Source organism: Macaca thibetana, chromosome 4 (assembly GCF_024542745.1).
Source record: "Macaca thibetana thibetana isolate TM-01 chromosome 4, ASM2454274v1, whole genome shotgun sequence".
Lineage (NCBI taxonomy): Eukaryota > Metazoa > Chordata > Mammalia > Primates > Cercopithecidae > Macaca > Macaca thibetana.
The window spans coordinates 45,078,362-45,104,497 of record NC_065581.1 but is presented as its reverse complement, the minus strand read 5'-3'; the positions used below and the strand labels follow the sequence as shown (position 1 = coordinate 45,104,497).

At 53.0% G+C, this 26,136-nt stretch overlaps 3 protein-coding genes across 16 annotated transcripts in view; 2 read left to right on the top strand and 1 right to left on the bottom strand.

Annotated features, from left to right (window-relative positions):
- TMEM63B (transmembrane protein 63B) overlaps positions 1-25,382 on the bottom strand; it is a 29,485-nt gene extending 4,103 nt beyond the window's left edge. The window contains exons 1-18 of one of the 5 annotated variants that reach the window (XM_050786918.1): positions 25,121-25,382; positions 16,857-17,039; positions 16,507-16,586; positions 16,237-16,275; positions 15,086-15,176; positions 13,003-13,040; positions 11,881-12,023; positions 11,731-11,782; positions 11,131-11,239; positions 10,405-10,475; positions 4,504-4,584; positions 3,926-4,049; positions 3,043-3,176; positions 2,778-2,915; positions 2,484-2,637; positions 1,466-1,572; positions 1,128-1,214; positions 808-873 (exon numbers count right to left, since the gene is read on the bottom strand). In XM_050786918.1, the coding sequence (XP_050642875.1) occupies positions 808-873; positions 1,128-1,214; positions 1,466-1,572; positions 2,484-2,637; positions 2,778-2,915; positions 3,043-3,176; positions 3,926-4,049; positions 4,504-4,584; positions 10,405-10,475; positions 11,131-11,239; positions 11,731-11,782; positions 11,881-12,023; positions 13,003-13,040; positions 15,086-15,176; positions 16,237-16,275; positions 16,507-16,586; positions 16,857-17,015 (1,673 nt within the window). In that variant the 5' untranslated portion in view covers positions 17,016-17,039; positions 25,121-25,382. Of the gene's footprint in view, positions 1-807; positions 874-1,127; positions 1,215-1,465; positions 1,573-2,483; positions 2,638-2,777; positions 2,916-3,042; positions 3,177-3,925; positions 4,050-4,503; positions 4,585-10,404; positions 10,476-11,130; positions 11,240-11,730; positions 11,783-11,880; positions 12,024-13,002; positions 13,041-15,085; positions 15,177-16,236; positions 16,276-16,506; positions 16,587-16,856; positions 17,040-24,366; positions 24,680-25,120 lie in introns of those variants that run through there. The other 4 variants (XM_050786919.1, XM_050786917.1, XM_050786921.1 and 1 more) reach the window with 4 other exon arrangements.
- Positions 1-26,136, top strand: part of MRPS18A (mitochondrial ribosomal protein S18A) — a 564,209-nt gene that overhangs the window by 73,241 nt on the left and 464,832 nt on the right. The window contains exon 1 of one of the 7 annotated variants that reach the window (XM_050787010.1): positions 10,538-10,541. The exons of 3 other annotated variants lie outside the window; for them this stretch is intronic. The gene's annotated coding sequence lies outside the window, so the exon portion shown is untranslated. 3 more of the 7 variants (XM_050787021.1, XM_050787018.1, XM_050787008.1) reach the window with 3 other exon arrangements.
- Positions 1-26,136, top strand: part of MRPL14 (mitochondrial ribosomal protein L14) — a 66,089-nt gene that overhangs the window by 27,058 nt on the left and 12,895 nt on the right. The window contains exon 2 of one of the 4 annotated variants that reach the window (XM_050787045.1): positions 24,828-24,889. The gene's annotated coding sequence lies outside the window, so the exon portion shown is untranslated. Of the gene's footprint in view, positions 1-24,747; positions 24,900-26,136 lie in introns of those variants that run through there. The other 3 variants (XM_050787043.1, XM_050787044.1, XM_050787042.1) reach the window with 3 other exon arrangements.

Here is a 26,136-nt window from a genome sequence, read left to right as displayed (position 1 = left end):
CCTCCACAAACAAGCTTTGAGACCCTTCCCCCGACATCTCTGGGGGAGCCCAGGAACCTTTGTCAGTGCCTGAGATGCCCCAAGTGTGAGTCAAAGATCACCACAGATGGCCTAGAGCAAAATCCCTAGAGTCTGTGCCCACAGCCATGATACATGACCCCCAATATATCCTCACATGATTCCCAGAGAAGATGCCCATACAGAACTCCATAGGCACCCCCTGAATAAAAGCCTGAAATGTTAGAGATGTTCCCAGAACTTGTACCGCTAAACACCCCGAAGTGTAAGTCCTTTAGCACCCCTGCCACAGACACCCCCAGAGTTATAAGGCCAACAGCCTTCCACAGATACCCAAAAATATGGGCTCTAGAGACCTTCAGGGATACCCCTGGTAGCCTCCAAGTCACTCCCTAAGTATGACCAAGATCTCATAGAGCTGGCTCCCCAAACCTCCGAAGTGGAACTTCAGAGACGCCCAATGTTAGTCCCAGAATATGGGTACAAGATACCCCCACAGAAACTACCAGAATGTGGACCCCCAAGCCCCAAATCTACCTTGAGGGTGATCTTAGCATCCAGACAGTTAACAGAGAGTGAACACCAACACAGACCCCAGGGACTTCTACCATGTATACACACCCGAGACACCTTGTGGGTGCCTTTGGGGTAACCCCGCCAGATCCTCTCTCTTCTTCCCCCTCCAGGGGTTGGAAGCTTTGTTGCACCCTCCCATGGCACTGGCAATGTCTCTCAAGCATACCCATCCCTGCCGGCTGGTCTCCTTCCCCAGGGGCCCCAGTCACTCACTCAAACCGAATAGCTGCCTCCGCCAAGAATTTCTTATCAAAGAGCCAGCGGAAGAAGAGGTCCAGGCTGGAGGGAAGCACAGGAGAGATGGGGTGGGGGCTGGAGTGGTGCAGAAACACCAGGGAAGGGGGAGTCCCTCCGCTGTGAGCCACTGGGGAGACTCCTGGACATGGGGTGGGTAGCTCAGGAGGCCTGGGGGTGGCCAGGTTTCCCATCTTGGGCCCCTTGCCTTGTAAGGGAGGTAGGGAGCCTGAACTGCTCTCCTCTCCCTGTCCTGCAATCCCCCTACCCTGGCTCCTCTCCCATCCTCCTCAACTCACCTGCTCAGTCCCAGCGAGGGCAGAAGCAGCACCATGAAGATGAGGAAAGTGTAGCACTTGTGCATGGTGGTCCTGTTCTCCCCAGAGCTGGAGGGAGGGGAGCAGGGAACGGTACAGGTCAAGGGAGCCCAGGCCCCAGACGTGCTCCCCCAACAATGACAATGTCCAAGGAGTGTCCCCCGGGAAGAGTGGGCCTCCCAAGGTGAGGGTGCTGGGCACTACCCCTTCCCTGCCAGCTGTGCGACTGCCAGGAGCCTGAAGGGCAAAGTGCTGCCCCGTGAGGACGGGTCGTTGAGGGCAGGCCACAGCAAGGTGTGGTGTGAGTAGAGGCACCTTACCGTGTCCAGTGGGCTTCAAAGAAGGCTGAGTAGTAGACGATGGTGGGAAGCAGGGCCGAGAAGCACCACAGCAGCAGGGTGGGGAAGAACTGGGTGATGATGGGGTTCTGCAGCAGGGCACAGGGTGTGTCAGGCAGGGCAGTCTAGGGGACCCAGGTGGCTTTGCTTATGTGCCTCCTCCTCAGCTGGGCCCTGGGCCTTACAACTCTCAAGGCGCCCGTGTTGGAAGTCCAGAACATCTGGAGGTCTGGGGTGAGGGTGGGGGCCAGGGCCATATGTATAACCCCAGGGTGAATAATACTGAGAGTCAGCATTTGCTGAACACCTACTATGTGCTAAGCACTGTTGATGTACTTTCCATGTTTTCATCCTCACAATAATGCTGTTACCCCATTTGACAGATGAGTAAACTGAGGCAAAAAAATATTCAATAGCTTCCCTAGGTAGCAAACCATGAGGTAGGGATTTGAATCCATGCAGTCTGGGTCTTATCTATTACGCTATTATCACTGCTTGTGATTTGCAAACTGTCCTTCTTCAAACTCTGAGGTTCTAAAGAGGTATGCTCTGTGCATGGCAGGAGGGGTGAGGGGAGGCTAGGCGGATGTGCATGCCACCCTACTGTCATCGGAGCAGCCCTGCTTTTCCACATTGGGTTTCACGCTGATAAAGAGATCAGAATCGAAGTCTAAAAGCCACTGATCTAGTCGAACCCTTCCATTTTTTCAGTTAGAAAGACTGAGGCATGAGGGAAGGGGACTTCTCTGAGATCAGGACTAAATGCAGGCTCTCTCTCTTCCCTGGGTGTTTCTCCAGGTGTTGCAAACCTAAGGGTGACCTCTCTGAGGGGGAAGGTGGCAGGGAGCCCAAGGGAAGTGCACACAGGGGTTTTTGGGAGCTCGTTGGTGGCAGGGGGCTGGAAGAAGCAGAACGGGCTGGGCTGGGGGAAGAGGGATCAGGGCCTGGTATCTGTGTGTTGTGACCCAGCGTGGAAAGTGAAAGGGGCATGGGGCCTCACGTTGAGGTACTCCACAGGCTTGGTGACGTTGAACTTGTCCATGGTGGTGATGATGATGGCTGGAGTGGTGAGGAAGAAGAGGAGGATGAAGAGGACGACATTGATGACCAGGCAGCGCAGCCACCAGATGAAGCCTCGGATGGAGAGGTGCTCCCTGGAAAGGTTGGGGGCAGTCACTCCAGGGACCAAGGGCAGGATTGGCCCCTAGTGACACCAAGACACTCCCTCTCCTCCCCCTACCTACTGAGCCCCCCCCAGGCCTTGGAAAGCCTGCCCTGCCACCTGTGTGCTCACCAGTAGATGTTCTGGGGGTCGGGGGCGTAGGACACGGTCCAGTTGGAGATGTGCAGGGACTCGCTGCAGGATGAGGGGCGTGGCTCCCCGCGGCAGGTGCAGCCCTGGCATTTACACACGTTGAAGTCCTTCAGGATGCTAGAAAGATGGGCACTGGTAACCACAGGCCCACCCAGAGGCCACACTGCTGGCAGAAGGCCATGAGCACAGGGGTCAGAGAGCCCTGGCAGGCTGCTCAGGGCCGAGGGCCAAGCTGGGGACTCACATGGCGGTGATGGTCTCATTGTGGAAGGTGACAAAGGCCATGCCAAGAGGCTTCTCATTCACCTTCTCCTTCTCCCGCTTGTAGTCTTCCTTCAGCTTCTGCTCCAGCTTTGTGTAGTACTCAATGGCCTCCACCTTTGTGGGAGGGTTAGGGCCAGGGCCTCCAGTTGGAAAGCCAGGCCGGAGCCTGCGGCATCCAGCCCACACTGACTTGGGGCTTTCTACAAGCCAGGCACTGCTCCACTAAGCATTTTTGTTTTTGAAACAGGGTCTCGCTCTGATGCCCAGGCGTGAGTGTAGTGGTAGGATCTCAGCTCACTGGAGCCTCAACCTTCCAGGCTAAAGTGACCCTCCCACCTCAGCCTCCTGAGTAGCTGGGACTACATGTGTGCAGCACCATGCCTGGCTAATTTTTGTATTTTTTGTAGAGATCAGGTTTTGCCATGTTGCCTAGGCTGGTCTCAACTCCTGGCTCGAGTGATCCACCCACCTCAGCCTCACACAGTGCTGGGATTACAGGCATGTGCCACTGCACCCAGCACCTCTAAGCTTTTTTACATGTATTACTCACTTTACCCTCACAACACTCTCATAAAGTGGGCACATTAACCCCATGAGGAAACTGAGGCACTGAGCAGTAAGCAACTTGCTCAAGTCCCCAGAGTCAGTGGGTACAGCACAACATCGCCCTTTTGGCTGACATCTTCTAATTTGAGGTTTGAAAACCTGGTCGCTGTAGGGACATCAGACAAACCCAACAGTGGGAACTGAGGCTTCAAGGATTCCAGGGACAGTTGGGGACTCACTGAGGGCAGGGCCCCAGCCTTGCCTCCCCAGGACCAGTCCAACCCGTCCCCAGACTCAACAGCCAGCCTGCGTCATACCTGCTCACAGCCTCGCACCACACAGCAGCAGAGGTGGCCGCAGGGCTTGGGGTTGATCATGGTGGGCACGTTCTCTTTGCTCTGGAGGTTTGTGAAGTACAGCTTTCCCCGCTCGGCCTTCTTCCTGTGGGACCCAGATGTCTGGTCACCTACTTCTGGGGCTGGGGTTGGCTCAGCTTGGGGGTCATCTAGCTCACGCCCCAAGGACAGGAGCTGTCTTGTTCTTGAATTTGTTTAGGATACATGCTTCAGATGTGGCCACACCCTAAGGTCTCCCCACCCATCCCCAGAGGGCCAGAAGTTCTTCCTGCAGGCTGACCTAAATTTCTCATACTGTAGCCAAAGAAGGGCATGTCCTCAGATGCAGTGACGACCATGGGCCCCCTTCCCCTCACAACAAACTCTAACCTCCAGGCCTTGCTCTTTCCAGAGCTGAATTAACAGGCCTTCCAAAGAGTTGGATTAAAATCAAATGCCCTAGGAAAAAATCTAGCAGGGGAGCCTGTGTGGTAGCCAACATGTCCTCCACAATGGCAGGGGGCCCTTGGTGTTTCCCTTCCCTGCCCGCAGTCCCTTACCTCTCTGCATCGAGGAACATGAGGCGAGCCACGTTGTAACACGGGCGGGCTTCGAGAACTGTGCAGTTGGGGTAGGCTTCCCTGAAACACAGTCCATGTATCATCTTGTGCAGGGACCCCACCCACCTGCCCCTGACTTTCATCTAAGACCCCATCACCTTCAAGAAACACATCTCCGGCTGGATGTGGTGGCTCACGTCTGTAGTCCCAGCACTTTGGGGGGCCGAGGCAGGAGGATCTCCTGAGGTCAGGAGTTTGAAACCAGCCTGGCCAACATGGTGAAACCCTGTCTCTACTAAAAATACAAAAATTAGCCGGGCGTGGTGGCACATGCCTGTAGTCCCAGCTACTCAGGAGGCTGAGTCAGGAGAATCGCTTGAACCCGGGAGGCGAAGGTTGCAGTGAGCCAAGATCACACCACTGCACTCCAGCCTGGGCGACAGAGCGAGACTGTCTCAAAAAAAAAAAAAAAAAGACAAAAAAACCCCACAGCTCCAATTCAAGCTGCCTTTTTCTTAGTCTACAAAACTGAGAGTTCCCCAAGAATAAAGCTTTGCAGTTCCTCCTCATGCTTATCTGAGTGGGGAAGTGGGAGCAGAAGGCCTGAGCACTGTGTGAGTGCAGGCTGGGCTGACGAACCAGGATGTGCAGGGACACACTGCATGCAGCTGGGAAAGCCTGGGCTATGATCTGACTCCTGTCCAGGGCTGTGACCTTTAGGTTGAGAGAAACTGCATCTAGTCATAGGCTATATACTTCCTTAACTCTGTTCCCAGAAGACCCGGTCACAGCCCAGCACTTAGCCTTGACCACAGATGGACCTCAATCAACCCATAACCCAGTCTACCAAATGATCTCTAACTTTGGCCCAAGATAGACAAGAGATTGATCCTGACCCCTGACCAGGGTGAGGGTGACCTCTAACAGTGGCCAAAGACTGAATCTTAAGCCCACCCTGGCCAAAGACTGACCCTAGACTTGTTACCCAGACCCAAGACTGACCTCCTAACCTTGACCCCAGATTCATCCCTACCTTGACTTAAGACTGACCAGAGAGAAACTGTCACTGACTCACTGGTACCTGGTACTGGGCAGGACTTGAAGAATGCTTGCTGAGTGAAGGAATAGTTCATTTGTTTGTTTGTTTGTTTGAAATATTTTGAGATGGGGTCTCGTTGTATTGCCCAGGCTGGTCTTGAACTCCGGGGTTCAAGTGATCCTCCTGCCTCAGCTTCCCAAAGTGCTGGCATTACACTAGTGAGCCACCATGGCTGGTGGGAATAGTTTCTTTTTTTTTTTTTTTTCTTTTTCTTTTTTTTTTGAGACAGAGTCTCACTCTGTCCCCCAGGCTAAGATGCAGTGATGTGATCTTGGCTCACTGCAACCTTCGCTTCCTGGGTTCAAGCGATTCTCGTGCTTCAGCCTTCCGACTAGCTGGGACTACAGGTTATACCCAGCTAATCTTTTTTTTTTTTTTTTTTTTTTTTTGTATTTTTAGTAGAGATGGGATTTCACCATGTTGGCCAGGCTGGTCTCAAACTCCTGACCTCAGGTGATTGGCCCGCCTTGGCCTCCCAAAGTGCTGGGATTACAGGCATGAACCACCGCACCCAGCCTAATAGATTTTTTTTTTTTGAGGTGGAGTCTTGCTCTGTCGCCCAGGCTGGAATGCAGTGGTGCAATCTCAGTTCACTGTAACCTCCACCTCCTGGGTTCCAGCGATTCTCCCGTCTCAGCCTCCTCAGTAGCTGGGATTATAGGCATGTGCCACCATGCCTGGCTAATTTTTATGTTTTTAGTAGAGATGGGGTTTCACCATCTTGGCCAGGCTGGTCTTGAATTCCTGACCTTGTGATTCACCCGCCTCGGCCCCAAAAAGTGTTGGGATTACAGGTGTGAGCCACCGTGCCTGGCCAGTAGTTCGTTTTTAAATCTGATCACTCACTGTTTTTTGATCCTAATCCTTAATCTAGACTGAGTCTTTTTATATTTTATTACAATTTTATATTTTTTTACAATTTTACAAATTACAATTTTATATTTTATTACAATTTTTATATTTTATTACAATATATAAAATATAAAATTTTATATTTTATTACAATTTATATATTTTTTTACAATTGAACACAGTGGCTCATGCCTGTAATCCCAACACTGTGAGAGGCCGAGACAGGAGGACTGCTTGAGGCCAGGAGTTCATGACCAGCCTGGGCAACAGAGTGAGACCCCATCTCTAAAAAAAAGAAAAAAAAAATTGAGCCAGGTGTGGTGGTGAGTGCCTGTAGTCCCAGCTACTCAGGAGTCTGAGGCAGGAGGATTGATACAGCCCAGGAGGTCAAAGCTACAGTGAGCTGTGACCACACCCCCATATTGCAGCACTCCAGCCAGGGAGACAGAGTGAGACTCGGTCTCAAAAAAATTTTTTGTTTTAATGAAGGACCACCAAGTGTTGAATGCATGAGTTACTGTTCTAAAGTATTAACATAGACCTCATAAACCCATGAGAATTTAGAAACTTAAATCTGGGATAGGGTCCTTGAAATGTACTTCCCAGGAGGCTAAAGATCTTTCCTCTGATATTGTTCCTCAAACCGTTTTAGGTTTCCCCTTTGGAAGGGTCCACTCTCATTCTCACTAGACTAATCTCTAATCCTCTAAATCCAACCACACAGGCCCCTTGATCTGCACACAAGATAGTCCCTAATTGTGATGAGACAGTCCTTCAATCCAGACAGACCATAGACTTGGACCACAAGCCCTGCCTAATCCTGACAATGAGCTCAAAGGCTGTCTCTTACTCACCATATACCCAGCCCTGTCCCAACAGCTTGTATATAGTAGGTGTTCAATACACACGTGGCAAATGAGCAGATCAATGAAATGGCTACTCCATCATGCTCATCCCAGTGATCCAAAAAACTCCAATTAGGACTACAGTCTCCCTTAGCCCTGCTTATAGGCTGACCTCTCCTAAACGAAACTATAGACCCACCCCTGAAACACAACTAGGATCTTGAGCTTCCCAAGGACACGGATCAGGTTTGGTTCTACTCTGTCTCCCAGGCATGAAGCACATAGTAGATGTATAATAAATGTGGGCTGAATGAACAGACGGTTGACTAGTAGGGTTCACTCAGGTCTCTGTTCAAATGCCACCCTGTCAGAGTCCCTCCCTGTCCACCCCATCAGAAATAGCAACCCTTCCCAACCCCTCTTACCCTGCCCACTTCCCTGCTGTGGTTTTCTTAGCACCTACCCCTTCTTGACACAGTCTCTATTACTAGTTCATCTGTTCCCTGTCCACCCCTCCCCACCAAAATGTAAGCAAATGAGGGCAGGCCTTCTGTTGTTTACTGCTATACCACCAGCTCCTCCCCATGCAGTCACATGGTAGGTGCTCACTAGATATTTGTATCAAAACAACAACAAGAAAAAAACCCAACACCAGATTTCAATACAAACTGATAACTGATTCCAACTGGATGGTAATATTAAGATGTCACCTAATTCATTGTTACCAAAGATGGTATGAGAAAAAAAAAAAAAAGATGTCACTTAATTCTGAGTACACACTGTCCTTAATCCTGAACCAGAGTGCCCTGTAATGCTGATGACAGCTTGAACCTCAGACAGGACCCCGAACAGTTCTCTCATACTGACAAGAATGATCTAATTTTGACTGCTGTTTTATAGCCTGTATAAGGACTGGGCTTGTTTCTAATTTATTTGTGCCTGGCACATAGAAGGTTGTCAATAATTGCATGTAGTGTGAAAGAGTATCCATCTACTAATGCTGATCACAAACCAGTCCTTAATCTTCTAACACAGGCTCTGGTATCTGACCCTGACCAGATAGATGTTCACTCTCAATCCTGCCCAAACACGATCTCTGATTGGATCACACACAGGCCTGACTCAGGATAGTGAGTGAACTCTGATTCTGGCCAACTGACAGATCTGGGCCTCGGATTCAACCTTGATTCTTTACTTTCTTTTTTGAGACAGGGTCTTGCCCTATTACCCAGGCTGCAGTACAGTGGCGCAATCACAGTTCACTACAGCATCAGTCTCTTGGGCTCAAGACATCCTCCCACCTCAGTTGCCTGAGTAGTTGGGACTATTGGTGCATGCTACCATGTCTGGCTAATTTTTATATTTTTTTGTAGAGATGGGGTTTCAAGATGTTGTCCAGGCTGGTCTTGAACTCCCGGGCTCAAGCAATCTTCTCAAGGGGATTACAGGTGTGAGCCACCACACCTGGCCTAAACCCTGATTTTGACAGTAGACTGAGCCCAAATCTCAACCTCAGTCTGGGCCATGATCCAGACCAACATCCCTTATCATGACCACTGGCCAGCTCCTGATTCTGACCACAGACTGACCTCAGAGCAATCTCTGATCAGACCCTGGATTAGCTCCTAAAGCCGATCACCATACGATGAACCCCCTGAGAACTCAATCGTTTTTCTTTTTTTGAGACAGAGTCTCGCTCTGTCGCCCAGGCTGGAGTGCAGTGGCACGATCTCGGCTCACTGCAACCTCTGCCTCCCAGGTTCAAGCGATTCTTCTGCCTCAGCCTCCCGAGTAGCTGGGACTACTGGTGCATGCCACCATGCCCAGCTAATTTTTGTACTTTCAGTAGAGACAGGGTTTTGCCATATTGGTCAGGCTGGTCTCAAACTCCCAGCCCTCAATGATCTTTTATTATTGTTTTTAAGACACGGGGTATCACTATGCTGACCAGGCTGGTCTTGAACTCCTGGCCTCAAGTAATCCTCCCATCTTGGCCTCCCAAAGTGCTGGGATTACAGGCGTGAGCCACTGTGCCTGGCCTCTTCTATTTTTTATTTTTTGAAACATTTGAAACAGGGTCTTGCTCTGTCACCCAGGCTGTAGTGCAGTGGTGCAAACATGGCTCACTGCAGCCTCAACCTCCTGGGTTCAAGTGATCCTCCCACCTCAGCCTCCCAAGTAGCTGGGACTACAGGTACATGCCACCACACCTGGCTAAGTTTGTTTTTTTGGTAGAGACGGGGCCTTGCTATGTTGCCCAGGCTGGTCTTCAACTCCTGGGCTCAAGTGATCTGCCCACCTTGGTCTCCCAAAGTGCTGGGATTACAGGCATGAGCTACCATGCCTGGCCTTATTCATTTTTTACAGTCCCAAAGCCCACTACGGTAACTTATGACTAACAGCACTTGAGAAAGTTTGCTGAGTGAACAGATGCATATGTGAGAAGAGCCCTAATCCTGTGGTATAGAGACCGTCCCTACACACCCCCATGGAGGGGCCCTTCACTCTCATTCCCCACCCTATGAGCTGTGCCCCAAGATGCATCCCTAGTCATGGGGTGACCAGGTGAGTTCCCACTTTGCCTCATTACATCACCTCCCTTTTCTCTAGTTTCTGGCCACCGGACAGTCCTGGAGGTCTGCTCTACCCACCCCAAGACATAATTCCAGAGCTGAAAAAGTCTCAAGAGAATACACAGTTCAAATTCTCCTGGACTCCTTGGAATCCACTGGAAACCAAGGAGCTTCTCCCTGTCATATCTGCACACAAACTCCAGAATGCTGCTTTTAATTTTAAAGAAGGTATGTACTCCAGTGGACCCTGGGTCAACGACCTAGACCCAGTCTGAGCCAGGAGGAGGTTTGCGGATAGGGGGTTTGAGTGACTCACTCTTCAAGTTTTTGTCCTCGTTTTCCTGTTTTAAAGGGGCCTATCACCCAGCCCAAGTGCTAAACCACCCTGGAATCGGACATTTCTTCCTGGATCTAATCTCTATCCCACCCATGGCAGAGCTCCAGGTTAGGGTATAAGGATGTTCTTGGAGTTCAAAGGCAGAGAAGGCTCTGCAGCAGGGCTTGAGGCTAGGGGGAAGTGTGGCTTACTCACTCAAAATGCTTCTTGATCTTTTCTGACTCTGCATATTTGGAGATTCCATTGATGAAGAGGGTCCGCTTCACCTGGGTGACAGGGGAGTGGGTTTGCCTTCTGAGGCCTGACCCCAGCGGAGCCAGAGGATGTGGGGGGTGGGGGGCACTAGAGAAGGAGGTTTTGTTTTGAGGGGGTAGAGAAGTAGGTGAGCAGAGGGGAGCAGATGGGGTGACAGGAGGCCTTGGTTATGGATAAGCCAGGTCCCAGGGAAAGCAGGGGAGTGTTTCTAACAGAAATCAGGCAGTGAGCCTAACAAAAGAGCCACGCCATCCTAGGCTCTTGAGGGGTTATAGAGGCAGATGAAGGGGGTACTACTTTCAGCTCCTTAGACCCCGAGGACCCAGTACAGTGGTTGGCATGGAGTAGGTGTCTGGTTCTGGCTTGGTGAGTGCATGTAGAAGGGGAATGAATATTACTATCCTAATGTCAGCCACAGCTACTTCCCCAAGTGCTGGGCACAGCATGGCTGTTTCCGCGTATTCCCCACAACCTTGGGGGAGGTACTGTTGTTATCCCATTTCACAGATGAGAAAATTGTGGCTTGGGAGGTTATGTAACTTGCAGGATGCTGTGCCAGCATTCAAACCCAGCTGACACCTCTTGGGGCTGAGACAAGAGAGGCCTGCAGGGAAGGGAAGGGAAGAGGCTGGGGGCGGGGCAGGACCTGGGCTCTGCTCCACGCACCAGATCGTCCTCCTTGTAGCGCATCTTGGAGGTGTGTCTACGCATGCTGTAGACGGTGAGCAGCAGATACAGGAAGGCGAAGGAGGTGTGCAGCCACAGCAGGTTGTTCCTGGGAGGAGCAGAGAGGATACATGGGAGCCACTGGGGCTAGGACACACTCAGATGAGATGCCTCAGCCTGTCAGTGTTAAACCCTTGATACAGACAGGGCCCTCTACTGCCACCAGCCTTCTGGCACTGACTCCTCACAAGGCAGGCCCACATCCCACATCCCCTAGACCCCAAGATTCTCCCATTCCAATGAAAATGTCCCTGATAGGCCACCTCTCTACACCCTACCCGCTGGTTACAGTGTCTCCAACTGCCCCAGCTGGCCCTCCTTGGTTCCTGAGATTTCACCCTCCTCTTCTGTATCTGGTCATCCTTGGAGGATCCTCAGCAGGCATCCCCCTCTTCTGTCTCCAACTCAAGCCCTCAGGGACCCTCAGCCATCCCTGTAGCCTTTGCTCCCATCAATGCAGCTGCCTTTCCTCTCTGTCCCACATCATGGCCCAGACTCTGGTCATAGACCTTGGCCTGGCCGACCAGCTTCACATCTTACCCTGATTTCAAGTTGGCAATGGTGGTTCTCCCAAAGCTGTAGGCATTGTTCTCTAGGGGGTGAGAAGAGGGAGAGGATGATGGTGGGGTCAGGGCACATCCCCTCCAGCCCCATCCTCTCTCCACCCTAGCCGTCCTGGCCCTCACTGACCCAGCAGGTCCCCTGAGAAGTTGACAGGCAGCACGATGCCTACGGAGAGGACGCCCACAACCACCAGCAGCCCGATGATGTGCCGCTGAAAGGACAGGTAGTGCACGGCGTCGCCCCCACATTTGTCCCGGATCTCATCATCCCTGCAGCCGTACGGGGTGGACAGAGGAATTAGGTTAGGACCAGGGCAAGAAAGGGGCTGCAACTTGCCTGCCCTGACCCACCCCCACCCCAAACCCACCCTAGCTCCAGCTGATCTGGCAGTACTACAGGGCTGAAATCGGACTTCTTTGTCCCCTATTTTCTGTGAGGGGAGAGGGGAGCAAGGCAGAAGAGAGGGGGAGGGAGAAAAAGGAGAAATGCATGGAGAAGGGGAGGGATGAAGGCAGAGGGCTAGAAGGAAAGAAAGAGGTAAAAGAAAAAAGAGACTGCAGAGAGGAAGGGGAAGAAGAAAAATGGGAATGCAGAGAAAAGGGAAGAAAAAAGAGAAATATCTGTGGAGGGAGGAAGAGGAGAAAGAAGGAGGACCAGCAGGAGGAGGAGTGGTAAAAGAGGCAGAAGTGAAGGAAGGATGGGAAGAGGGGCAGCAGCACCTCATGGGTGTGGCTGAGCCTGGTGTAGTGAAGTGAGGTACCCATGCAGGAGGCTTAGGGGAGTGGGTGGTGGCAGTGCTGACCTGTCCCGGCTTCCTGCCTTTCTCAGTGCTCACTGCCTGCCTGCTGGACTCTGGCTGGATCTCCTGAGTTCTGCCTGCTGGACACAGGCTCTGCCTGCCGCTGGCTGGCTGCTTCCAGCCTACTGCTGCCCCCACCCGCTGGCTGCACAGAGGCTGAGGCAGGGGCTCCACCCCTTCTCTCTACGTGGGGCAGGGCAGGAAGAGAAGAGGGCAGAGCGGGCCCCCCAGGCAGGGGGGGTCACAGAGGAGATTGTGGGGTCAAGTGAGTGTCCAGGGGACAGCAGAGGCTCGGGTCCCCAGGGCTTGGCCTTCCAGAGCAGGGAGGAGGGTGCTGGGCTGGCAAGGAGTGCTAAGGCCCTGAAAGCTGCTGGCTTCTCAATTTTCTAGGGAGATGCCAGGTTCTGAAGTTTCTCTCTTTCTTTAGAGCTTGAAGATGGTCCACTTACTTTATCCTGAAGATGGCTGTCAGCCAGGAACAGAAACCCTGGGGGAACAGAGGGCTGTCAGCGGGAGTCCCCAGCCCACCAACCCGAACCTCTCTTCTCCCTCAAGTCCCACCCATTCTCATAATTACCTCCAGGCACAGCTTCCACACCCCTCGCTAAAAAAAAAATCCTTATATCCTAGGAACTAGCTTATCCCCAAAAAGGGAGAGAGGGAAGGTCTCAGCCCTCAAAGAAAAAAGACCAACACTAAACAGGGTTATCTGTGAATCCTCATGTCCAGATCTACAGATTTCTGCAAATACCCTGTGGCTGTGTAGGCCAGGGTGGGACGGGTGGGGCTTGGGGTTCTAAGGTTAGCAGGGCCTCCAGACCTCCAGCTAATAAGAGTTTGCAACATGGCTGCCAAAAGCAGAGAGGAGGGCCTTGCTGCCTGAATTCCAGCTATTAACCCTCTAGTCTACCCTGGAAGGACTAAAGCCCAGGGTCACTGTGAGCTACAAGATATCTCCCCACCTCCGGCCAGATGTGGTGGCTCACGCCTGTAATCCCAGCACTTTGGGAGGCCAAGGTGGGCGGATCACCTGAGGTCAGGAGTTCAAGATCAGCCTGGCCAACATGGTGACACCCCATCTCTACTAAAAATACAAAAATTAGCTGGGTGTGATGATGCACACTTGTAATCCCAGTTACTTGGGAGGCTGAGGCTGGAGAATTGCTTGAACCCAGGAGGTGGAGGTTGCAGTGAGCCGAGATCACACCACTGCACTCCAGCCTGGGTGACAGAGCAAGACTCCATCTCAGGGAAAAATTGAAAAAAAAAAAAAAAAAGAGACCTCCCTGTTCCAGCCTCTAGGCCTGTAAAGGCAGAGAGTGGGGATATTCAGGGGAGGGTTGGGCAGAGGGCACCCTGCCCCTAACTCCATCCAGGAGAAAGTCCAGACATAACACAGGATGGAGTAGAAAGGTGCCTTTCAGCCATGATTCAGGACCATGCTACCTGTTGCCAACATCACCTGAGTCTGAGGACCATCTGGATACCTCTGGCTAGCAGGTGTGACAACTTTGCCACCTACCAGTATGAGTCCAACTCAGGAAGCTGAAGGCCATCTTCTGCTGGGACTGCTGGAAGAGCTGCCACCCCTAGGACTTGCAGCCCAAGAGGGACTGACCAGGGCCACCCCATGTCTGAGGATTAGAGTTCTGACTAGGCTCCTCACCCTCATGGAATTAATGACGGAGAGCCAGGCAGGTAACACCTGTGTGTTAGGTCTGATATGAAAAGGGGTCTGGAGTCTGTTATGAACTGCCATCCATACGCCTTTTTGAAAGGGACCACTGCCACTCAGCTCCAATCCACAAGCAGGTCAACTGGCCCACATGGCCAGGGGTCACCCACCTGCAACCTCCGAGCAACATGACGGATTCTGTTGGCTTTGCTAGGCAGGGCTGGAGGGCTTATTATTTCTTTTGTTTGTTTTGAGACGGAGTCTTGCTCTGTCGCCCAGGCTGGAGTGCAGCGGGGTGATCTCAGCTCACTGCAAGCTCCGCCTCCTGAGTTCATGCCATTCTCCTGCCTCAGCCTTCCAAGTAGCTAGGATTATAGGCGCCAGCCACCATGCCTGGCTAATTTTTTGTATTTTTAGTAAAGACGGGGTTTCACCATGTTGGCCAGGATGGTCTCGATCTCCTGACCTCGTGATCCTCCCGCCTCGGCCTCCCAAAGTGCTGGGATTACAGGTGTGAGCCAAGGGCTTATTATTACTTCTAAAGCCATGACTACGGAAAAAAGGTGGCCTTAGGATTAATCAGCAGAAGTGGGCACAGAACTCTTTGTGGCAAACAAAGTTGGGAATTCACGAATGTTAGGGCTGTGCTAGTTTGGAGGCTGTGACATAGAGGAAGGAGCCAGGAGTTCTGGGCCTAGGGGGGTCATCCTGTGGTTCCCTGGATGAATCACTTTCCTTGCTGAGGAGGAGGCCAAACCAGCATCCCTGACTACACATCACTGAAAGTGAGGGACTTCTCAGCCCATATGCCCTGGGGGTGGGGTGGGGGACTAAGAAGTTTGGGGGAGGGCACTCACATTGTCCCTTTGGTCAAAGTCAACGGAGCTGGATACAGAGGTGAGACGCTCATACCGGTCATGACTGTCCCCGTGCATAGCTGAAGCCACACTGGGGGTGAGGGAGATGAGAGATCAGAGAGCCTGTTGAGTCTGAGTCCCCGGGGAGCTGGGCTGAGTGCTCCAGAGCTCCAGGGCTATAGAAGGCACAGAAGGCACAGGAACCGCAGAGGCTGAAGCAGAGAGGAATGACAGCCCTCTACCCGGCTTCCCTCAAATATGCCTCTTCCTTTCAGGGTGACTCAGGGTGGGAGCGGAGGTGGGCACTGATGCTGGGCAGTAGGGCCTTGAGGGAGGAGGTAATCTTCATCATCTCCCTAAGGAGGCTGAAGTGAGAACACCAGAGGGCCCTGCAGTTCCAGAGTTGACTGGCAGGGGCTGGGGACAGGCAACAGAGCCAATATTATGCAAAGAGCAATGAGGAGGTGGAGGAAAGGATGGACCAGGAAAACCTGGAAGGGCTGGGAAGACTGGAAGGTCTCCTGGGTGGGGCCCTCCCCTCCCCTCCCCTCCCCTCCCCTCCCCTCCCCTCCCCTCCCCTGCCCTGCCCTCCCCTCCCCTCCTCCCCTACCCTCCCGCTTCCCTGACTCCAACAGCTGTTACAACTCCAACTCCAATCCTATAGACAGAGATGACAAAGTGACAAAAAAGCCCAGTCTGGGGGGCTCCTTGGGCAGTCCCCCCCAGGCCTCCAGAAGAGGTGAGCAGAGAACCCTGGAATATGAAGAACTAGCTGTTAGGTGACAAGAAGCTGCTGGTGACACCCCATCTTGTCTCTACGTGATTGTGCTGAGGATTTCCTGGAGGACAACTCCTCCCCTCCAGCCAACAAGGGCCGCATAGGCAGGGGCACACAGAGAGGGACTTCTCACAGGGAGGGACTTCTCCCAGGCAGGGAGCCAGAGGGAGAGATGAAGGGGAGGTGAGGCAGAGACAAGCTGGGGAGCCCCCTGCTCTGCAAAGCACACCGCCTGCGTTAATCCGAAACATGAGCCTGCAGAGGAGAAAACTGCAAAAAGAAACCAGCAACTTGGCAGGAAGAGAAGAGAAGCGTGAGAGAAGAAAAGGGAAAGCTGGTTTAGTGGGAATGAGGGGGCTGGTGCCCCACATACTATTCCTGTTCCACTCGGTCCCTCTCCTGCCGCCGAAGCCTGGGGACAGAGAACAGACAGGGTTAGCAGAGGTGGGGGAGAGTCCCTGGGGACAGGTGAGGAACAGGGGCCCAACTGAGGGCCCTCATGCCCCCATGCCCACATTGGGGCTAGTCCCTTTTCATCCCCCCAGCAAAGGGGAATGAGAGAGGGCTGGCTCCTTCCTATTCCTAAGGTGTGTGGAGCAAGGTGTGTGTGTGGAGAGCTAGAGGGAGGGTCCCAGACCCTTACCTGTCTGCATCTGTCACCAAGGCCAGCCGCCCATAGTCCCAGGCCACCTTCCGGAGGATAGAGAATAAGAACAGCAGTGCCTGAGGGAAGAGGGGGCAGTTGGCAAGTGCAGAGGCTGTCCGCCTGCTGGACTAGGGGCCAGAAGCAGAGGGTCCAAAATCTTGTCTTAGAAGGGGATGACCCTGGCTCGGGTGAATGGTCAAAGTCGAGGCTTGGGCTGGATGATGGGGACTCCTCCTGCTTAAGCCTGGGAAGTCAGGGGCAGGTGGCAGAGTGGTTAGAGCTGGAGGTGTTTGCCAGGTGTGTACAGGGCATGGATGCCAAGGTAGGGGGTGGCAGCAGGCACTCACAAGGAAGCACATGAAGTCGAGAGCCAGAACGGTGGGGACGCCCCCAAAGGGCAGGCCCTGCAGGACAGTGCTGCGGATGCGGGCGCTGTAGCAGTAGTCCTTGGGGTTGCTGTTGTTGAGGGCCGTGGTGCCCAGTGTGGCCAGCAGAAAGGGCAGCATGGCTGCTACTGCCGCATGGTCCTCCTGGGCAGAGGGTGGAACAGTCAGCTGGGTTTGCCCCCATCCCCTTCATGGCCCAGTAGGGTGGGTGTGGGGAGGGGGCAGTGAGGGCAGATCACCAGGCTGCCTGGGTAGGTGGAAGCTCTGGCCTCTGGAGATAAGGGCCTAGGGAGGGGAGAGTTGAGTCACACGGATTTGCCTTCACTGGCAATCTGGCTATGACACCCCACCCTGGGTATGGGGAACTCAGTCTAGATGCCAGGCCTGGACTGGGGAGGCAGGTTTCATTAAGAGGCTGGTTTCATTTTCAGGAAGGGGTCTGTGATTTTCTAACATCTATCTAAATGCCCCCTGCCCCCGCCACCCCCACACTCTCATTCTTTCAGTCTTAGGGCAGGGGGCGGAGCTGAGCCTAGGAAGACAGGGAGGGGTCTTAGATTTGAGGACTCAGGGTAAGATGAGGGGTCTCCACATCAGGGGAAAATGGGTCAGGAGCCAGCTGCCTCGTCCTGATCTTTTCTTTCTATGCCTATTAGAAAAATGGCACGATTTCATTTGATTAGGGTTTTGAACTCTGTTAATCACCTCTATATAACTGGCTTAGGTTCGACGATGGGTCAGAGTAGGAAGTCAAGTAAATAGCAGGACTTCTGCGTTCGAGTTACCTCCCTGGCCCCAGCCACTCCTGCTTATTCTCATTTCTCTTCCCTATACCGTTCTCCTCTCTTCAGTTATTTGCATAGGATCACCTGAGTGTTATGAGTACTACAACTCCCACAGTGCCATGCTCCTGCCTCTAAAGCAGGGAAGGCTGGGAAAGCTATGCCCTCCGGCGAGCTTTACCACTGGCAAAGGAGGGGAGAGTGGGTGGGGGCCTCTTAGCCTGCCCGGGCAGCCAGGGTGCTGTCTGGTTCCCTGCTGCTGGCCAGCTGCACTGATGCTCAGAGTGGATGGGGTGGGCAGGAGGAGGAGGAAAGGGACAGCCAGCCTGAGTGCCTGGGTTCTCAAAGTGTTTGGGGACAGAACAGAGTGGGGCCCTGGGGAGAATCCCAGGATGGCGGAGAAGTGTGGCCTCAGCAGTGCAGCACTGCCCCACCCATTTTACTGGGGGGTCCCTGGGGGACCTTTCTGCCGACAACACTGAAGCTCTGCCTTGGGGGCGGGGGGTGGGGGAAGGTCCTCAGGGAAGGAAAAGGAAAACCAGACAAAGAGAACAACAAAACTAGAAACAGTGACTGCAACTTCGGGAGCAGGGGCCCTCTGCCCCCAGGGGGAATCAGAGGGTTTCTCCTGCCTCTTCCTAACACTTCAACCACAGGGCAAGAGGCAGAAGCCCTCAGATGGAGGGGAGGATGGAGTTGTTGATGTGTTTTACTTGGTCCCAGGGAGTCTCTGCAAAGCCTGGATTAGGAAGACTAAAGGAGTAACTGCTGGTATGTCATGCCTCCCCCCTTTCCAGTTCAAGCTGCCTTTAAAAATACACCAATTTAGTAATTGTATCAGGTACCATTTGTCCAGTGCCCTCAGTTTCAAGAATAATATATACGTGATTTCATTCAATCCTCAATGATCCTGAGTTGAGTGTCATTGACATTTTAGGGTGGGGGCACAGGGACTCAGAGGTTAGGCAACTTTCCCAAGGTCACACTGCTAATAAAATGAGGGACCTAGGACCCAAACCTAGCTCACCTTCTTTTTAAAGCTAGAATGCTTTTCAGGGCACCACAATGCTTTTCTGATGTACCTAGAACAGGACTCGGCAGACCATGGAAGCTTTATTAATGCTCATTAAAAGTTCTCAGGCCAGAGAACTTGAGGGTGCTGTGGAAATGTGTGTGTCCAGGTATGTGTGTCCAGGTAAATGTGTGTTGATGTGTGGACCTGTGTCCAGGAGGAGCTAGATGACTGCATGGCAGTCCACGGAAATGAAGGGAGTTGTTGGCTTCGAAGTGGGGGTGTGAACATGGGTGTGTCTGGGAGCCTGGGTATGTAAACATAAGATGCAAAGAACCCTGGCGCACTATAGGAGGTTAAAGGTAGGTATAGGTATCTTGGGTTGGGGGGGGCTCTAACTAGTCCCCCTTTCTCAATTCTCAACTCCAATGTACTCCAGCAATCTCAACACTCCATTCCCACCGCTTGCCTGTTTCTCTGAATTCCAAGGCTCCACCAGATCAGAATGAAATGAGAACAAGCCCCAGAGTACCATTCCTATCACCTCCTGTCTTATCCACACCAAAGAAAGGTAGAGCATTTTGGAAGCTTCTATATGAATTGGCCCCAGCAGGGTGGACAGGGTCTAGCCAGATGCTTAGTAACTGAAATCACCATGCTCCTCTGCTGTCGGCCTCCTTAGGGTCACAAAGCACTCTCACCTCCACAACTGCATTAATTCTCCCACCTGCATGGGAGGAAGGCAGGGTGCACTCAGATCACTATCCCCATTTTACAGGGAGGAAGCAGGAACCCAGTAGGGGAAGCAACTTGCAGTGACAGGACAGGTAAGGGGTGGAGCCTGGGCTGGCGGCTCTGCGGGTTGACAGGCCTGCTCCAAGCTTTTAATTGTGGGGGCGGGGTTGCTGGGCTGAGTTTCATCAAGGGCAGCTGCTTTCAAAGCCAGCACTGGGCTGAGAAATAGAGAAGAGGGAAGACACTGAGGCAGAATACCTCGGGGACGGGAGGTGGCAGTTCTTCCACTCCACAAGGCACCTGCACCAGCTATATCCCAGAGTTTCTCTAGTCTGATATTGAGGCTTTAGCTAGAAGTATGTCCAGAGAGTGATGGAGGATTTTATTTCTAGCTAACTTAAGCTTTTATTTTACCATTAAGGAGTGTGTGCATGGTGGGGGTTGGAGAGCTATAACTTATACGCCTGTTTTTTTGGTTGTTATGTATTTTTTTGAGACGGAGTCTTGCTCTATCACCAGGCTGGAGCACAGTGGTGCGATCTTGGCTCACTGCAACCTCCGCCTCTTGGGTTCAAGGGATTCTCCTGCCTCAGCCTCCCGAGTAGCTGGGACTACAGGCGCATGCCACCGTGCCCAGCTAATTTTTGTATTTTTAGTAGAGACACGGTTTCACCATGTTGGCCAGGATGGTCTCAATCTCTTGACCTCATGATCTGCCCGCCTCAACCTCCCAAAGTGCTGAGATTACAGGCGTGATACAAACTTTTTCAATGGAGTTACTGGACAAGATTTAAGTTAGGGCTTGGGATCAAAGCAAGGCCATGTGGTCTGAGGGGAGGAGGTGAAGATGGAAGCTAGCTCTGTTACTATGAAACCTAAGTCTCAGTCTTCCAATCTGTAACAAACAGATATGAATATTCTTACTCTACCCCCTACCCACTTCAGAGGGATAGGCAAAGAATATATCCACAAGTGAGCATAAAAGTAGTAGTAGGTGCCAGGCACGGTGGCTCACACCTGTAATCCCAGCATTTTGGGAGGTGGAGGTGTGCAGATCACAAGGTCAGGAGTTCGAGACCAGCCTGGCCAATATGGTGAAACCCTGTCTCTACTAAAAAAATACAAAAATTAGCTGGGTATGGTGGTGCGAGCCTGTAGTCCCAGATACTCGGAAGGCTGAGGCAGAATTGCTTGAAACCAGGAGGCAGAGGTTGCAGTGACCCTAGATCACGCCACTGGCTGACAGAGTGAGACTCCATCTCAAAAAAAAAAGTAGTAGTAGGCAGGGTGGGGTGGCTCACCCCTGTAATCTCAGCACTTTTGGAAGCCAAGTGGGGAAGATCCCTTGAGCCTAGGAGTTGGAGGCTGTAGTCAGCCATGATCATGCCACTGCACTCTAAACTGGGCAACAGAGCAAGACCTTGTCTTCAGGAAAAAAAAAAAAAAAAAAAAAAAAAAAAAGCCAGGCATGGTGGCTCACACCTATAATCCCAGCACTTTGGGAGGCGGTGGTGGGAGAATCGCTTGAGCCCAAGAGTCCGAGACCAGCTTGGAAAACATAGGAAAACCCTGTCTCTACAAAAGATACCCCCCCAAAATTTAGCCAGGCCTGGTGGCGCACGTCTGTAGGCCCAGCTACTCTGGAAGGTGAGGTGGGAGGATCACCTGAGCCCAGGGAGTTCCAGGCTGCAGTGAGCCGAGATCATGCCACTGCACTCCATCCTGGGTGACAGACAGAGACCCTGTCTAAAAAAAAAAGGAAAGAAAAAAGAAAAACAGAAAAAAAAAGTAGTAAAATAACACATGTATTAAAAATGTTGGCCGGGCGCGGTGGCTCAAGCCTGTAATCCCAGCACTTTGGGAGGCCGAGACGGGCGGATCACGAGGTCAGGAGATCGAGACCATCCTGGCTAACACAGTGAAACCCCGTCTCTACTAAAAAAATACAAAAAAATAGCCGGGCGAGGTGGTGGGTGCCTGTAGTCCCAGCTACTCGGGAGGCTGAGGCAGGAGAATGGCGTGAACCCGGGAGGCGGAGCTTGCAGTGAGCTGAGATCCGGCCACTGCACTCCAGCCTGGCCAACAGAGCGAGACTCCGTCTCAAAAAAAAAAAAAAAAAAAAATGTTTATTTAACTCTTCTTTTGTGCCAAGCACTCTTCTAAGCACTTTACAAATGTAACTCATTCGCTCCCCATCACAACCCCAGGAGGACACTGAGGTACAGAGAGAGTATATGAGCTACTCAAGGTCACATAGCCAGTCTGTGTAGACCCAGATAAGGACCCAGGCTGCCTGGCTCAAGTGTATGCTCTTAATCACCGCACTTTGCAGAGATATCTGCAAACAAGAGCCACTTCCACCAGGGAGCTGGAGGCAGCCAGTTACCACTCTGGAGAAATGCCATACCCTATTTCTACCTGCTTGCCTTTCCTCTTGCTTATAGCTTCCCTCCACTCAGGCCTTGGGTTTGTGATTTCAGGTTCTGAGGCAGGTGTAGGGGACAGGCACCGTAGTCTGGTGGTTAAAAGCACAGACTCTAGGATGTGACAGATCAGGCTTCTAACCTGGGAAAATTACTTAGTCACCCTGGGCCTCAGTTTCTTCATCTGTAAAATGGGACAATAATCCAGTTGTGTCGGTGTTCTGGGGATTAAAAGCTCTTAATACAGTTCAAGGCATATCACAGGCTCCAAGAATTAGCTATTGTTATTTTTTTTTTTTTTTTTTTTTTTTTTTTTGAGACGGAGTCCCGCTCTGTCGCCCAGGCTGGAGTGCAGTGGCCAGATCTCAGCTCACTGCAAGCTCCGCCTCCCGGGTTCACGCCCGTTCTCCTGCCTCAGCCTCCCGAGTAGCTGGGACTACAGGCGCCCGCCACCTCGCCCGGCTAGTTTTTTTTTTTGTATTTTTTAGTAGAGACGGGGTTTCACCGTGTTAGCCAGGATGGTCTCGATCTCCTGACCTCATGATCCGCCCGTCTCGGCCTCCCAAAGTGCTGGGATTACAGGCTTGAGCCACCGCGCCCGGCCAGCTATTGTTATTAATAAGGTATGGAATAAAAGGGATTGGTTTAGAGAAAGAAAACTGGTGAAAACAAAAATAAGATAAAAACACAGAATTTAACATGATAGAAATATAACAGAGCCCCTCAGTCAGGTTGGGCTTCTTATTCAGACCTAAGGGTTTACACTGTGTTAAGGATTCTGCCAGTGAGTGATAGGGAATATTCTCACTCTTTGAACATACCCCATGCATCTGTGGCAGCCTGGGAGGTGGAGGCATGGGAGAGTAATGGGTCAGAAGTTCAGAGATGATAACCCATTATTGATCAACTACCAGGAAGGATGTCAAGCTCTTTACTTGTTACCTTGTTTGATTCCCATGATAAAACTTGTAAGGAGGTGGTAGTAACCACATTTTTTTTTTTTTTTTTTTTTTTTTTTTGAGACAGTCTCGCTCTGTCACCCAGGCTGGAGTGAAGTGCCACGATCTCGGCTCACTGCAACCTCTGCCTCCCAGGTTTAAGCCATTCTCCTGCCTCAGCCTCCTGAGTAGCTGGGATTACAGGTGTGTGCCACCATGCCTGGCTAATTTTTGTATGTTTAGTAGCGATGGGGTTTCAACATGTTGGCCAGGCTGGTCTCAAACTCCTGACCTCAAGTGATCTGTCTGCCTCAGTCTCCCAAAGTGCTGGAATTATAGTCATAAACACACTTTTTAATGAAAACTGAGGTTCAGACAGGTTAAGTAACTTGTCAAGGTCACACAGCTGAAGAATGGTAGAGCTAGAATTTGAACCCAGGTCTCTAAGACTCTGCTATACTTGGAGGGAACTTGTATGATGTCCCAAGGGGGTTCTTAGTTACCCACCGCCTGACTTCTGCCTTGCCATGTCCCCACCCCCCCACAGGCCAAGACTGCACTGAGTGAGCCAACAGCAGGCCCCAGCATGTGCCACCTGGGGCATGCCAGGGCCTGGACCCTCTGGTGCCCTGGAGGACAATCATGCTGCCAGCACACCCCCACTTGAAGCCTGGCTGACACTCCCACTCCCCTCCTCATCCTGGCCTGGGAGGCAGGATGGGCCCCTCTTCAGCAGGTGTTGGGCACAGCCTCATTGCTCCCAGGCTGCTGCAGACCGATATTGGGTAGGCAAGCCCCAGCCCCCCAGGGCAGTGGAGTGCTCAAGCTTGCCCTGAGCGGCCAGACCTCTGCCCAGGGGACCCAGGCAGGTGGCAACACAGAGCCCCAAGGGCAGCCTCTGACCTCTCCTCCTCACTTCCCAAGCGTCCTTTCCTTTTCTGGGGAACAAGAAGCCAAGCTTTGGAACTGTCCGCCTTAGGCGTTCAAGACAGCCAGGAGGGACAAAGCGGCGCCCCCTTCCCGCAACAGGGCCTTTGCCCCACTCTCGGTTCCGCGTCTGAATCTTTTCCCCACCGCACCCTCCAACGCAGGCCCGGGCGGCTCATGAATGAACTGCACTGTGTGGGGCGTAAGGAGAGGACACGCTCCCGGGGCCGGCCGCCTCCCCAGCCTGCAGACCAGTCAGTCCCCAGAAGGGTCGGGGGCAGCCGCCGGCCTCATGCCAGCGCCTGCGAACCCTGCCCTTGCCCAAGCCCGAGCCCTTACCCTGGGCTGGCTTCTGGTGTACTCGCCCCCGGGAGCAGCAGAAAAAATAAAAGGGACCGAAGGCATCGGACTTGGCGACCCCGGGGTCCAAAACTCGGGGGCGGGGGCGGCTAGTTCCCCACAGCGGCGGCGGACAGGCGGGGCGCAGCTGGCACTCCCGAGGGGCGCGCAGGGGACGCGCACCTGCACCGGGCAGGTGGGAGAAGAGTGGCACTCGGGGGCCGGGGGCGGGGGTCCCACCCCTTGGGATCTCCCCGGGACTGGGGAGAGCGGGCGGCGCGTATGTGGACCTCCGGCAGGGGTTGGAGGACTCACATTTGGCTCGGGATGGTGCGGGGTTGGGGGCAGCGCGCGCCACCGCTGGGTCCCGCGGGCCCGGGCACCTCTGGGTCCCGCAGGAGGTTGAAGGGAGGGGACGCGCAGCTGAGTCCAGGTTTTTTCTTTGGGTGGTGGTGGGATCTTCGAAGAAAAGAGCGAGGGCTGGGGAGGGGTCGCGTACTCACCCCCAGGCGCAGACTCGGCTCCGGCTCCGAGCCCCGGGTTGGGGCGGGGCGGGGCTGGGGGAGGGGGAGGGGGAGTCGCTGGGCGGCTCGAGCTCCGGGCTCCTGCGGCGGCCGCGGCAGTGTATGGGGGAGGGGGAGCGGGAGGAGGGAGAGGGAGGGGGCGGAGCTCCGTATGTCCCGTCCCCTACGCCGGCGCACGCAAGGCGCGCGCGCACTCTCAGATCGCGTCCGCCGGGCTGGGCCTGGCGCGCAGGCGCTGGGGAGAGACCGCGTGGGGCGAAGGCGGCGCTTGGTCGGTGAGGCCCGCGGCGGGATTTTCCCGGGCGGCGAGAGCGGTATGGTGGGGTGAGTGGGTGGGCGTCAGGCCCCTAATTCTCTCCTTCTCTTCCTTTCTCTCCACTAGGGGAGGCCCACTCCCCGGGGTGAGTGAGGAGAGGCCAGAGTGGGAGGCAGAGGGTCAGTGGGAGGGGTCCCGACGGGGAGGGGAGGCCCCTCACCCGGATCCTCCTCCCTCCGACTCTCCGTGGGCGGCTTCTGCGACTTCCAAGTCCGTGGCAGGCTCTCACCTGCTTTCCCCGGGTTGCGGAGCCGACTTGGGGAGGGCGGGCTGCGTTCAGCTGTCGCAGGTCACTCCAGTGCGTCTCCTCGGGCTTCTCCGCTCTCCGCGCCGCCCTCCCCTTTCCCAACTTGGGTCTGGAGATGAGTTATCCAGACGCCTCTGTGGTGTGAGGATTGAGGTTTTGCTTTCACTCTGTCACGCTGATGAGTGCGCCCTCCCCCAGGCAAGGGGGTTCCCTGGTTTCTCATTTCACCAGAGACTGCATCTATCAGTGATTAAGACTGGAAAGATGAAGGGAGAGACTGAGACTCTTTTCTATATATATGTCACCCACACAAATAGATCACAAAGGCACAACGGGCACCAACCTGGTCATTTAATTTTTGGTTCCTGGAGGGGACAAAAAGGAAGTTTTGCTTTCCACAGCGGACGATGAATGAACTTTGCCCCCATAAGAGATGGATGGGACTGAATTTATAAAGAGGTTAAAAGGGCATATGACAGACACCTTGGGCTACTTGGGAAACTCTGGGAGTTTGGGAGATACTTAACTCCCAGGGCTGGTGGTGGTGGTGGGGAACTGCCACTGCTGAACAGAAGGACACTGCCCACCTGGGGGTTTGGATCTTGTGGTTGGTCAGCGTCTCTGCTGTATGCTGGCTTTTCAAGAGTTCATTAGTAGCTTGTGGAATGCAACTGTAAGGTTTGATTTATTGCAGTGTTTTTCAAACTGAATTCTATGGTGAGTTGGAAATCAGTTTAGTAGATCACGGCCATTTAAAACATGAAACAGAAAATATCAGACAGTGTTGCACTTAGTAAGGGTATTGTTTCTTGACACTTGCTTCAGGTGTACACACACGTGTGAGTGTATTAGAAGGTGTTCTACAGTGTGTTTCTGTAGGTCGCAGTGAGAAAAATTTGAAAAGCATTGGTGTCCTGTGCCCTTCTATTTGCCCTCTTGCCTTTCTTTGCCTGAGTTTTCAGTCACTTAAAATTGTCCGTGAGGATGCAGTTAGCATG